This window comes from Vipera berus (genome assembly GCF_964194415.1).
Source record: "Vipera berus genome assembly, chromosome: 1".
NCBI lineage: Eukaryota > Metazoa > Chordata > Lepidosauria > Squamata > Viperidae > Vipera > Vipera berus.
Genome location: NC_138202.1, coordinates 10,723,668 through 10,736,690, shown reverse-complemented (window position 1 = coordinate 10,736,690; position 13,023 = coordinate 10,723,668). Strand labels below are relative to the sequence as shown.

The 13,023-nt window shown below is 43.3% G+C and overlaps 1 protein-coding gene across 1 annotated transcript in view; it reads right to left on the bottom strand.

Moving 5' to 3' along the window:
• Positions 1-6,404, bottom strand: part of TMEM59L (transmembrane protein 59 like) — a 42,294-nt gene extending 35,890 nt beyond the window's left edge. The window contains exon 1 of the mRNA XM_081338996.1: positions 5,905-6,404. Within this exon, the coding sequence (XP_081195122.1) occupies positions 5,905-6,117 (213 nt within the window). The 5' untranslated portion in view covers positions 6,118-6,404. The remainder of the gene's footprint in view (positions 1-5,904) is intronic.
• Positions 6,405-13,023: the final 6,619 nt, after the last annotated feature.

Here is a 13,023-nt window from a genome sequence, read left to right as displayed (position 1 = left end):
TCCCTGTTGTGATCTTCTGATGAGCAACATCAACGGGGAAGCCAGCTTCACTTAAGAACCAGGTTACTTAACTTAACAATAGCAGTGATTCGCTTAACCAATGTGGCACGAAAAGCCGTAAAACGGGGCAAAACTCACTTAACCAATTTGTCACTTAGCAACATGAATCCTGGGCTCAGTTGTGGTCATAAGTCGAGGACTACCTGTATTATGTAAGGAAGTCATGCCTGATCTTAGCATCTTTTGTAACTTCAAAGCATCACTAAATGAACGGTTGCATAAGTCAAGGACTACCCGTATATCAGTTTTAGCTTCAGAGGGGCTTGTGCTGGTGCAAAAGTTGTGGGTGCTCCTGGATTTTCAACTTCTCCCAGAACAGCAGAGGGAAGCTGTGCCCAAGGATGACTTTGGCCAGCTTCAGGTGGTCTGTCTATTTTATTTACGTGTCTATGGAGATTCTCAGTCGCCCAGATCATGGTTGTCCCAAAGGGGCTTTTTCAAGAAGAAAGCTGGACTTGTTTTTCTTTGAAGACGTTTCCCTTCTCAACCAAGAAGCTTCTTCAGCTTTGAGTGGATGGTGGGGAATGGAAGGATTTATACTCCTTGCAGACAGCTGGTCATTTGCATTCTTTCAGAGAGTCCTTGAGCCCACCTGGATGTTTGTCTGTGTCCTCGGGGTCACCTGAGTGATGTAAATGGGTGTGGAAACCTTCTTGGAACTGCTGAAAGGACTGTGTTGTGGACTGCAGGTAAATGATGTCGTACCCCTCCCCCTCTGTTGAAAGAGGGCTGTTCAGTTTTGACATAGATGGCCTCTTTGACCCCTCTTTCAAACCAATCAGTACATATTTATTTATCTACTTAGAGAATTTATATGCCCGCCTACTCTCTTTCAGTGACTCTATGTGGCTTACAAACAATAAAAAAAACCCAACTGGTATTTTTCCCGGGAAAGAAGGCACTGGCAACGTTCACTCATGACCTTGTCACCCCAGATATGGACTACTGCAGTAAGCTCTGCAAGGGATTGTCCCTGAAGGCTATCTGGAAGCTACAACTGGTGCAAAATGTAACAGGTTATAATATACTACGGGTGGTCCTTCTTCACATATGATCACAATTTGAATGGGAAAATTTATTGGTTGGTGTCATAAAGGCATCATGTGACTGCACCTAATGTTACCACCTTTTTTTGCCATGGTCATTAAGTAAATCACTGCAGTCGTTAAGGAATTCCAGCTTCCTCCATTGACTTTGCTTGTTGGAAACTTGCAAATGTCATAAATGCGAGTCAGTTGCCACGTGCCCAAATTGCAATCATGTTTGCCAGGGGGATGGTGTGACGGTCAGAATTTCAAGGCTGTAGGTAACCTTTTTTTCAGTGCTGTCAAACTGTCATTAAATGGTCGTAAATTGAGGACTATCTGTAATACAGTACAGAGACAAACTAATATTATCCTACAACACCAGCATTCATGAGCTGCGTTGGGTTCTGGCTTGTTTCAGGTGCAATTTATTGTGCTGGTTATAACTTTTAAAGTCCAACGTCAAGTTTTGTATCATTTGAGGCCTGGTTGTTTATGAGACCCCTTTTTCCACCCACAATCTTTCCATCCAAGTCAAGCCTGCAGAGAGTTCTGTTAAAAGTGCCCCGCATCTCACAAGGTACAGTGGGACAGGATTTTAACCGTGATGTGTTTGTTTGCTTGTGTTCCACCTTTACCACTTTTACAAATAAGCCAGTGTGGACCTATTTAACACACCTTCCTCCTCCTCTTTTCCCCACAATAACCTTGCGAGGTGGGCTGGGCTGAGAGAGACAGAGACTGGCCCAAAGACACCCAAAGTTCCTCCCTCCTGTTCAACATCCCACTGACAAATACAGGCAGTCCTCGACTTACGACCACAACGGAGCCCAAAATTTATCTTGTTAAGTGATATATTTGTTAAGTGAGTTTTGTCCCATTTTACCACCTTTCCTGCCACAGTGGTTAAGTGAATCACTGCAGTTGTTAAGTTAGTAACACAACTGTTAAGTGAATGTGGCTTCCCCATTGACTTTGCTTAGATCAGGAGGTCGCAAAAGGGGCATGGCAACCATCATAAATACGAGTCTTTGCCAAGTGTCTGAATTTTGACCACATGACCAGGGGGATGTGGCAATGGTCATAAGTGTGAAAAAAGGTCATAAGTCACATTTTTCAGGGGTGTTGTAATTTCAAACGGCTACTAAAAGAACTATTATAAGCCGAGGACTACCTGTATAAGATCCAGGACCTCGCTTGTAATATTTAGTAAACACCTGAAAATATTGCTTTTCCAAGATGCATTCAGGGCCACAGGTGTGTATATAGCCAGAGGTCCCCGAAGGTGTACTTCCTACCAGTAGTACTCATGATTTCTGATGATACATGATAGCATCTTTTCTGATTTTTTTTTAAAATGCTGGGATAAGTATAATAATGTTATTTGTGTCACTGAATTTTTGACAGAGCTTTCAAGTTATTCTTTGATTATTTATTTATATCCCACTTTATTCTTTCTACTTACAGTATAACCTACTGTTAACCTACTTTTAATGTGTTTTAACTTATTCGTGGGCATTTTGTTTAATCGTTTTTAATTTTTGTATCTTGTTTTTGATATGTATTGCCCTGTTCACCGCCCTGAGTCCTTCGGGAGAAGGGCGGTATACAAATTTAATAAATAAATAAATAAATAAATAAATAAATAAATAAATAAATAAATAAATAAATAAATAAATAAATAAATAATAAATAACTCAAGGTGAAGAAGGTATCCACTATACCCTCCCCCTCCTATTTTCCCCACAACAATTCTGTGAGGTGGGTCAGGCTGAGAGAGAAAGACTGACCCAAAGTCACCCAGCTGGCTTTCACGCCTAAGGGCGGGACTTGAACTCACAATCTCACACTTTCTAGCAGGGCACCTTAATCACTTTGATCTTGTATTGTTACTCTGACTTGGGAGCTGCTTAAGTGTCATGAAAGCAGATGCCGTCAATAAAATAACTAACCAGGAGCCACTCAGGAAAAAATAGCTTTCTCTATGCGGCCTGACCTTTAAGCTTCCAAACAGGAAACAGAATTTGGACAACGCCACTTTGGCATTCGAACCACATCAGCTGGGCTTTTTAATTTCTCCAACAAGGTATGTCGGCTGTTTAAAAAAAAAAGGAAAAAAAATGAAATGTAGCCTGCTCCAGGACCTTCGCTTGTTTAATTCAAAAAAAGCCCGCATCTCATAGTATGAATTCCTACGGGATAACTTGACATTATTTGAGCATGACGGATGCATTTTGGCGAGAGACATAGAGGAAATCCCTTCATATCTATTGCAGAAGATAAATGTGATTTAAGACCTTCCATCCTGTATGGGAACAAACTTCATTGAAATGCTGGCACTGAGGACAGGGTTTTGAGTTTTTATTTCATTGCAGAAACGAGGCCTGAACAGCACCAAAGCTCAGCCCTGCTTTGCATGAGAGTAAAATATGCTGAATGCAGCTTATAATTGCTTCCTTGTAAACAGGCACAGATCTGGAGAAACAGCTTGAACACTTTCCCCAAAACCGTTCTCAAGCGCCATACAGGTGGAATATAAGCAGTCCTGCACTTATGGACCACAATTGGGGCCAGAACTTCCACCACTGAACAATGTAGTCGTTAAGTGAGGCAGGCCCGATTTTACAACCTTTCTGCTGTAGTCTTTAAGCGAATTCCAGCTTTGACTTTACTTGTTGGACTCCTCCAGGGAAGGTTGCCAATGACAATGAACCCGGGACACTGCAACCTTCATGAATACAGGTAGTCCTCGATTTACGACCACAATAGAGCCCAAAATTTATGTTGCTAAGTGAGACATTTGTTCAGTGAATTTTGCCACATTTGATGACCTTTCTTGCCACAGTGAATCACTGCAGTGGATAAGTTAGTAACAACATTGTTAAGTGGATCTGGCTTCCCTATTGACTTTGCTTGTCAGAAAGTTAGAAAAGGGGATCTCATGACCCCGGACGCTACAACCGTCATAAATATGAGTCCGTTGCCAAGCGTCTGAATTTTGATCACATGACCATGGGAATGTTGCAATGGCTGCAAGTGTGAAAAATGGTCATAACTCACGCCACTTTTTTCAGTGCTATCTTGTATTTTTGAACGGTTGTTAAAAAGAACGGTTTTAAGTCACGGACTGCCTGTATGAATAATTTCCAGCAAGTTCAATAGGATTTACTCTCAGGCAAGTGGAAACATCATTGCAAACTCAAGCACGTGTGCATTATAGAGTTCTGATGTGGCATTCATAAAAGATTGGATTCAAATGCAGCAATGCAGAATTTCGGTATAAAATGGGTGTCCACCAAGGGAGGGAAGGGGGTGTCAGGTGTCAGACTGACCCCCTCCAACAAGCCAAAGAGGCAGAGGATAAGCTAAATTAGGCTTCTGCAAAAAAAAGAAAAGAAAAAAGAAAAAGCAGGCTGCAGAATTATACCCTGGGTAAAATAAGCACTCAAAATTATAAAGGAAAAATGTGTGCTTTTTTTTTAAATAAAAAAAAAATAAAAACCTCGATTATTGCAAATCTGGCCGACTGTCACCCCTTTCTTTCTTAAGCTGGGAGAAAATGGTCGCTTTCATCCAAACCATTTTCTGTAAAGCAAAGATAAGCTTGGTGATGTGTCTCTCCCCCCCCACCCCCCCACCCCCACCGCCTTTTTGCACAGAGCTTCGTCGTTATATAATGCAGCCGAGGTTCTTCCCCGGCTTTCTCCGCCTGCATCGCGCAGCCACGGATACAGGTAGCTGCGGATATAGGCAGAGGCCAGAAATAGGGATGCGGGAACCAGAAATACAGATCTGGGGGGGGGGGAATAAAATGGCCAGAAATAGGGATGCGGGAACCAGAAATACAGATCTGGGGGGGGGGAATAAAATGGCCAGAAATAGGGATGCGGGAACCAGAAATACAGATCTGGGGGGGGATAAAATGGCCAGAAATAGGGATGCGGGAACCAGAAATACAGATCTGGGGGGGGGAATAAAATGGCCAGAAATAGGGATGCGGGAACCAGAAATACAGATCTGGGGGGGGGAATAAAATGGCCAGAAATAGGGATGCGGGAACCAGAAATACAGATCTGGGGGGGGGGGAATAAAATGGCCAGAAATAGGGATGCGGGAACCAGAAATACAGATCTGGGGGGGGGGAATAAAATGGCCAGAAATAGGGATGCGGGAACCAGAAATACAGATCTGGGGGGGGGATAAAATGGCCAGAAATAGGGATGCGGGAACCAGAAATACAGATCTGGGGGGGGGGATAAAATGGCCAGAAATAGGGATGCGGGAACCAGAAATACAGATCTGGGGGGGGGGATAAAATGGCCAGAAATAGGGATGCGGGAACCAGAAATACAGATCTGGGGGGGGGGATAAAATGGCCAGAAATAGGGATGCGGGAACCAGAAATACAGATCTGGGGGGGGGATAAAATGGCCAGAAATAGGGATGCGGGAACCAGAAATACAGATCTGGGGGGGGGATAAAATGGCCAGAAATAGGGATGCGGGAACCAGAAATACAGATCTGGGGGGGGGGAAATAAAATGGATGCCTTTAAAAGAAAAGCATCCTTTTGGAAGAGAAGGAAAACAGCTGAAGGGGGGGGGAGATTTCTTTTCACACACACCCCCCCCCCGGGAAGGGTGGCTGGGGAGGCTGATTTGTAGGATGGGTCTCTCCCGTTATTCGCCTATTGAGCTTTTTTTAAAATTTAATTTGCAAACGTCCCCCTTCCCCACCCCCCCGCCTCCCCGTCCCCGTTCTCCGTCCTCTCTCTCTCTCTCTCTCTCTCTCTCCGTCTCTTTCTCCGCGGCGATGGCTACCTTGGCGGCGGCGGCGGCATCGGAGCTCCGCCGGAGGCTCTGGGCGCAGCGCGCTTGGCAAGCTGAGATGTCGCCCAGCTGAGCGGCGAAGGGATCGGCGTCCTCGGAGGGCGGCGGCGGCGGCGAGGAAGGCGAGGAAGGAGCCGCCACAGCCAGGCAGGCGAGGGCCACCGCCGCGGCCAGCAGCTGCAAGAGCGCGGCGCTCGCTGCCATCGCCCCGGCCGGAGGGTTGTCCTGGGGAGGGGATCGCGCGCGGGCCTTTTTTTTGTTTTGCCACGGGAGGCGGCGGCGGCGGCGGCAGCAGAGAGGAGGAGCGGGGCGAGCCGACGACGGCAGCCGGGAGCGGGCGCAGGAGAAGCGGCGAGGCGTCGGGGGCGCGCCGGGCGAGCAGCGGAGCAGCCTGGGAGCGGCGGAGGGAGGGAAGCCGCCGTGGCCGGGAGAGGGGCTGGCGAGGAGGCAGAGCGCGGCGGAGGCTGGGAGGCAAGACGGGCGAGGGGGAGAGACGGGAGGCGAGGCGGGACAAAGAGGCTTCTAGCGAGGGATGCCCCCGGGTGTGTGTGTGTGTGTGGTGTGTGTGTGTGCGTGTGTGTCCCCGGGTAAAATGGCAAGAGAAGAGAAGTCACTTCAGTATGAGCCAGCCGTGTGCTGCAGCTGCCAAAAAAGCCAACACGGTGCTAGGCTGCATTCACAGAGGGATAGAATCAAGATCACGTGAAGTGTTAATACCACTTTACAAGGCCTTGGGAAGGCCACACCTGGAATACGGCATCCAGTTTTGGTCACCACGATGTAAAAAAGATGTTGAGATTCTAGAAAGAGTACAGAGAAGAGCAACAAAGATGATTGGGGGACTGGAGGCTAAAACGGGAATTGCAGGTTGCTGGAATTGGATATGTGTAGTTTAATGAAGAGAAGGGTGAGGGGAGACATGATAGCAGTGTTCCAATATCTCAGGGGCTGCCCCAAAGAAGAGGGAGTCAAGCTATTCTCCAAAGCACCTGAAAGCAGGACAAGAAGCAATGGATGGAAACTAGTCAAGGAGAGAAGCAACCTAGAACTAAGGAGAAATTTCCTGACAGTTAGAACAATTAACCAGCGGAACAACCTGCCTCCAGAAGCTGTGAATGCTCCAACACTGGAAGTTTTTAAGAAGAGACTGGACAGCCATTTGCCTGAAATGGTATAGGGTTTCCTGCCTGAGCAGGGGGTTGGACTAGATGACCTCCAAGGTCCCTTCCTCCTCCTCCTCCTCCTCCTCCTCATTATTATTATTATTATTATTATTATTATTATTATTATTATTATTATAGAAGAGATCAAATGGATGGATGGATGAATGAAGAGAAGCTATCAAATGGATGGATGGATAAAGAGAAGAGATCAAATGGATGGATGGATGGATGGATAGAGAAGAAGAGAAGAGAACCTATCAAATGGAGGGAGGGATGAAGAGAAGAGAAGATGAGAAGCTATCTAATGGATGGATGAAGAAGAGAGAGGAAAAGAGAATGTATCAAATGGATGGAAAGAGAAGAGAGAAGAGGAGAGAAGCAATTTAATGGATGGATAGAGAGAAGAGAAGAGAAAAGCGATTTGATGGATAGAGAGAAGAGAAGAGAAGAGAGGATTAAATTCCTGCTGTCTCAGGAATTCTGGGAGTTGAAGTCCACAGTCATAAAGGAGCCATCATTCCCCACCTCTGCCCTGTAGTCTTTTATCTCTACAAGGAGAGCTGAGGATCCATGACAGTGGTGAGCATGAACGTTCCTGCCAGGGGGAATCTCTTTCCTTCATGCTCCAGTTTTTTTTGGAAATCTATTTTTGCAACAATTCTGGAGTTTCAGCCTTGCAAACACGAATTCCCTTGCAAATACTACATCCCAGCCCTAATTCCGGAGCCAAGCATAATAGCAAACAGTCAACCTGGTGACTGAACTTGTTTGAGCAACTTCACACACTCTGCATTGAACCATAAACTCAACAAATGGGTGAGTTCTCTCATACACAAGTAAAGCAAAACGGAACAAAACTTGGGAGGAATGCTAATTAACTTTTCTGTATTGCGTAGGATTTTGACTCAATTGAATGTGCTGTATAAATACATCCAAAAGCAGTAGCATAGCCCTAAAACAGACTTCAGAACGAAGGAACTCACCAAAATCCCTGTCAGAGAAACAGAAAAAAAAAGTTCACTTAAGTATATGTGCCCCATTAAGATCTTTGGTTCTTATAAAAATATTTCAAATTCACTATTACAGCTAGTCCTCAACTTGCCACCACAACTGAGACCAAAACTTTGATTGCTAAGTGATGCGGTCATTAAGTGAGTCAGCATGTGACCATGCCGGATTTTACAAATTTTTTATGATTGTCAAGCAAATCTGGCTTGCCCCATTGATTTTGCTTATTGGAAGCTGGCTGGCAAGATCAAAAATGCTGATCACATGACACCCGGGATAGTGCAAGTGTCATAAATACAGGTAATCCTCGACTTATGACCGCAATTGAGCCCAAAATTTCTGTTGTTAAGCAAGACAGCTGTTAAGTGAATTTTGGCCCATTTTACAACCATTCTTGCCACAGTTGTTAAGTCAATGGCCACAGTTGTGGAGTTAGTCACGTGATTGTTAAGTGAATCTGGCTTCCCCCTTGACTTTGCTTGTCAGAAGGTCGTAAAAGGGGATCACATGACTCTGCAACCATCATAAATATGAGTCAGTTGCCAAGTGTCTGAATTTTGATCATGTGACCCTGGGGATGCAACAGTCGTAGGTTAGAAAAACTGTATAAATGGTGGTAAGTGTGAAAAACAGTATAAATCATTTTTTTCCAGTGCTGTTGTAACTTGGAATGGTCACAAAATGAACTGTCCATGTCCATTGGCACGTGATCAAAATTCAGACACTTGGCCACTAAGTCATATTTACAATGGTTGCAGTATCCTGGCGTTGTTGTGATTCAGGGTCAGCCTGTGGGTTCGGCAGTTGGGTCGGACGACGACTCAGAGGAGGAGGGGGGTGTTGAAGATCTTGCTGATGATAGCCCTCAGGCAGGCCCCTCCCACTTGGTCACCATGGAGACCCAGCTGTGTGAGCCTGACAGTGTGGATGAAGATGACCCACAGCTGGCCCTGTTCAAGGACGCCCGACGCAGGAGGCAGTCAAGTAGGAGCAAGCAGAGGAAGGCTGTGGGACTTCTCGGAAGGAGGCAAAGAGAGGCCACGCCCTGAACTCTTTATAAAGGGAATGTTTGGGGAGGGCTGGTTTGCTGAAAGCAACCGCTCCGATAGTGTTTCAAAGCTCCTGTATCTTGGTATGTGTTTTGTTTGTTTTTGTAATAAATTTGGCAGACGTATTCCAGCCTCTTGCCGTTTATAAAGGGGTTGCCTTTTCTGCAAGGCCGGTAGCAGGCTGGTACAGAACAGGCGTCACATAATCCCCTTTTACGATCCTCTGACAAGCAAAGTCAATGGGGAAGGCAGATTCACTTACCTGTGTTACTAATTTAACAACTACAGTAATTCATTTAACAATTGTGGCAAGAAAGGTCATAAAATGGGACAAAATTCACTTAACCAACAGAAATGTTAGGTTCAGTTGTGGTCGTAAGTCGAGGACTACCTGTATTTTGTTATTCTCTTATTTCATGGGCAGCCTCCCCAACATCTCTCCAGGTTTTCCCGAATAATCTCTGTATTGGGAAGGGAGGCTGGACCCCCATTTTCCAGCCTCTGCCCCAGATGAAAAGCATTGGAGGTCTAGGAAGCAAATAATTTCTGGAAGTGCCATTTTATCTTGCAAGCAATTTTTCAAGCACATCTGGATAACACATTTTGGCTTATCGATGCTGTGTTAAAAAGGCGCTATGAGAAAGATCAAAGCTATCTGAATCGTCTGTTGCAATTAAGGCAGTGTCATCCCATTTCGGTTGATTAATCATACAGACTTGGGTTGATTAATTGGCTGAGCGATCCAGTCTTCGCCAACTTGGCCACACTACCTGGGAATGTTAGTGGTTCCAACACATCTGGAAAGCAGAGAACCAGATTAAAAACTGAGCGTGTTCTACAAAACCCCACTGCAACCATTCATTTAAACTGGTAGTCCTTGACTTACTACAGTTCGTTTAGTGACCATTCAAAGTTACAACAGCACTGGAAAAAGTGACTTATGACCGTTTTTCACACTTACGACCGTTGCAGCATCCCCCCCCATGTTCACGTGATCAAAATTCCAATGCTTGGTAACTGATTCATATTTATGACAGTCGCAGTGTCCCGGGGTTATGTGATTCCCTTTTGCGACCTTCTGACAATAGAATAGAATAGAATAGAATAGAATAGAATAGAATAGAATAGAATAGAATAGAATAGAATAGGGAATAGAATAAGGAATAGAATAGAATAGAATAGAATAGAATAGAATAGAATAGAATAGAATAGAATAGAATAGAATAGAATAGAATAGAATAGAATAAGGAATAGAATAGAATAGAATAGAATAGAATAGAATAGAATAGAATAGAATAGAATAGAATAGAATAGAATAAGGAATAGAATAGAATAGAATAGAATAAGGAATAGAATAGAATAGAATAGAATAGAATAGAATAGGGAATAGAATAAGGAATAGAATAAGGAATAGAATAGAATAGAATAGAATAGAATAGAATAGAATAAGGAATAGAATAGAATAGAATAGAATAGAATAGAATAGAATAGAATAGAATAGAATAGAATAGAATAGAATAGAATAGAATAAGGAATAGAATAGAATAGAATAGAATAGAATAGAATAGAATAGAATAGAATAGAATAGAATAAGGAATAGAATAGAATAGAATAGAATAGAATAAGAATAAGAATAGAATAGAATAGAATAGAATAGAATAGAATAGAATAAGGAATAGAATAGAATAGAATAGAATAGAATAGAATAGAATAGAATAGAATAGAATAGAGCTGGAAGGGACCTTGGAGGTCTTCTAGTCCAGCCCACTGCTCAAGCAGGAGAACCTACACCGTCTCAGACAGGTAAATGTCCAGTCTCTTCTTAAAAACCTCAAGTATTGAAGCACTCACAATGTCTGAAGGCAGGCAGTTCCACTGGTTGATTGTCCTCACTGTCAGGAAGTTTCTCCTTAATTCCAGGTTGCTTCTCTCCTTGACCAGTTTCCAACCATTGTTTCTCGTCCTTCCATCTGCTGCTTCGGTGAACAACCTGGCCCCCTCTGCCTTGTCAATGGGGAAGCTAGATTCACTTAACAACTGCGTTACTACCAACTGCAGTGACTCACGTAACAACTGTGACAAGAAAGGTCGTAAAATGGGACAAAATTCACTTAACAAATATCTCACTTAACAACAGAAATTTGGGGCTCCATAGTGGCCGTAAATCGAGGACTACCTTTACCCTTTTTATTTACTGTGATTTCAAAAGAGTTGTTAGCTGCTTGGAGAGTATCTTTTTAGAATGAACAGCTATTCAGGTTGTCCCTGACTTAACAATCATAATTGAGCACAACATTGCCGTTGCTAAGCAAGGCAGTTCTGTAGTGAGTTGTGCCCCATTTTATGACCTTTTTGCTACAGTTGTTGAGCAAATCACTGTAGTTGTTAAATGGATTGTGCAGTCATTAGGCAAATCTGGCTTCCCCCATTGACTTGCTTATTGGAAGCCAGCTGGGAAGGTTACAAATGATGATCATATGACCCTGGGACACTGCAACCGTTATAAGCACATGCCAGTTGCCAAGCATCCACATTTTGACCACTTGACCATGGAGATTCTGCAGTGGTCATGAATGTGAAAACTAGTCTAAGTCACTTTTTTCAGGGTCTTTATAACCGCAAATGGTCACTAAATGAATGGTTGTAAGTTGAGGACTACCTGTCAAACGGAGTTATTTAATCCAGCAATTAATTAGCCTTCTTGTGATTAAGTGACAATTTATTTAATGGCAGGACAATTTTAATACTAATCTTAGTTTAGGAGGGCACACATGATATAAACCTATTGTCTTTTTATCTTCACAACAAGTCATTGAGGTAGAATAGGCTGAGAAGTATGAACTCCTATGAGCTTTAGAGCAGTTTAGCAGTTTAACTAATTTTTTGGTCCATAATCTAGCTGCTAGGCGATATTGCCTCTAAATCAAGGCATGTCCAACCTTAACAGCTTTAAGACCTGTGGACTTCAACTCCCAGGATTCCCCATCCAGCATGGCTGCCAAGGAAATTCTGGTAGTTGAAGTCCACAGGTCTTAAAAGTTGCCAAGATTGGATATCCCTGCCCTAAATAAATCTATGGGATCAGTCTTTTGACTGAATGAAAAAGCACTAGTGTTATTATATTTTTGGTGTAGAAAAATGCACCACTGCATTTTTTCTCTATTTTTTTAAGGGTGGTGGATGGGATTGATTTGATTGTTGGGCCTCCTGTTCGCCTTTAGTTAATTTGAGGGTTTTTTTTTTCTTTCTTTGCCTGTTTTAGTTTTCTCTTGGATTTGCTCTGGATTTTATAGTTTCTGAGCCACCTTGAATGGTTTATAACAGAAAAATGGAATGTAAATAAAAGGAGGGTGCCAAAAAAACTTGGGGGCTTGACAGCAGACAAATCTAAATAAATAGTTGCATGTGAACGAAACCAAACCAGTTGTTCCAACCAAAAATGTCTCTGCTCATAGATTTTTTCTTTTTACAAGGGCGCCTATCCAAAAAACAAGATGCTGCTACAATTGCACAATTTAAAGGTGGGGCTTCTGTTGTATGGTTGTGGTTGCCAACTTAACTTTCTCATACACACATGCAGAGGCTTTTGTTAGTGTAGTTATGAGATATCACCTTTGCAAAATATTAGACTTTGTCTCTCGCACACAAACGTTATTGCTACAACATGGTTAACCCAGGAGGATGGGAGAAGGAGATAGTGTGGTATAAGAACACCAAAAAGCGATTACTAGATCCACTAATCCTCTGGAATAAAAATGTAACCCTCGGTAGATCCAGCCGCATGTCACATTAAATTAAATTCATCAGGTCCGTTGTGTAACAGACAGTGGTGTGATTCAAATATGTGAACAACCTGTTCTTTGTATGGATGCCACTTCCGGAAGTCCATT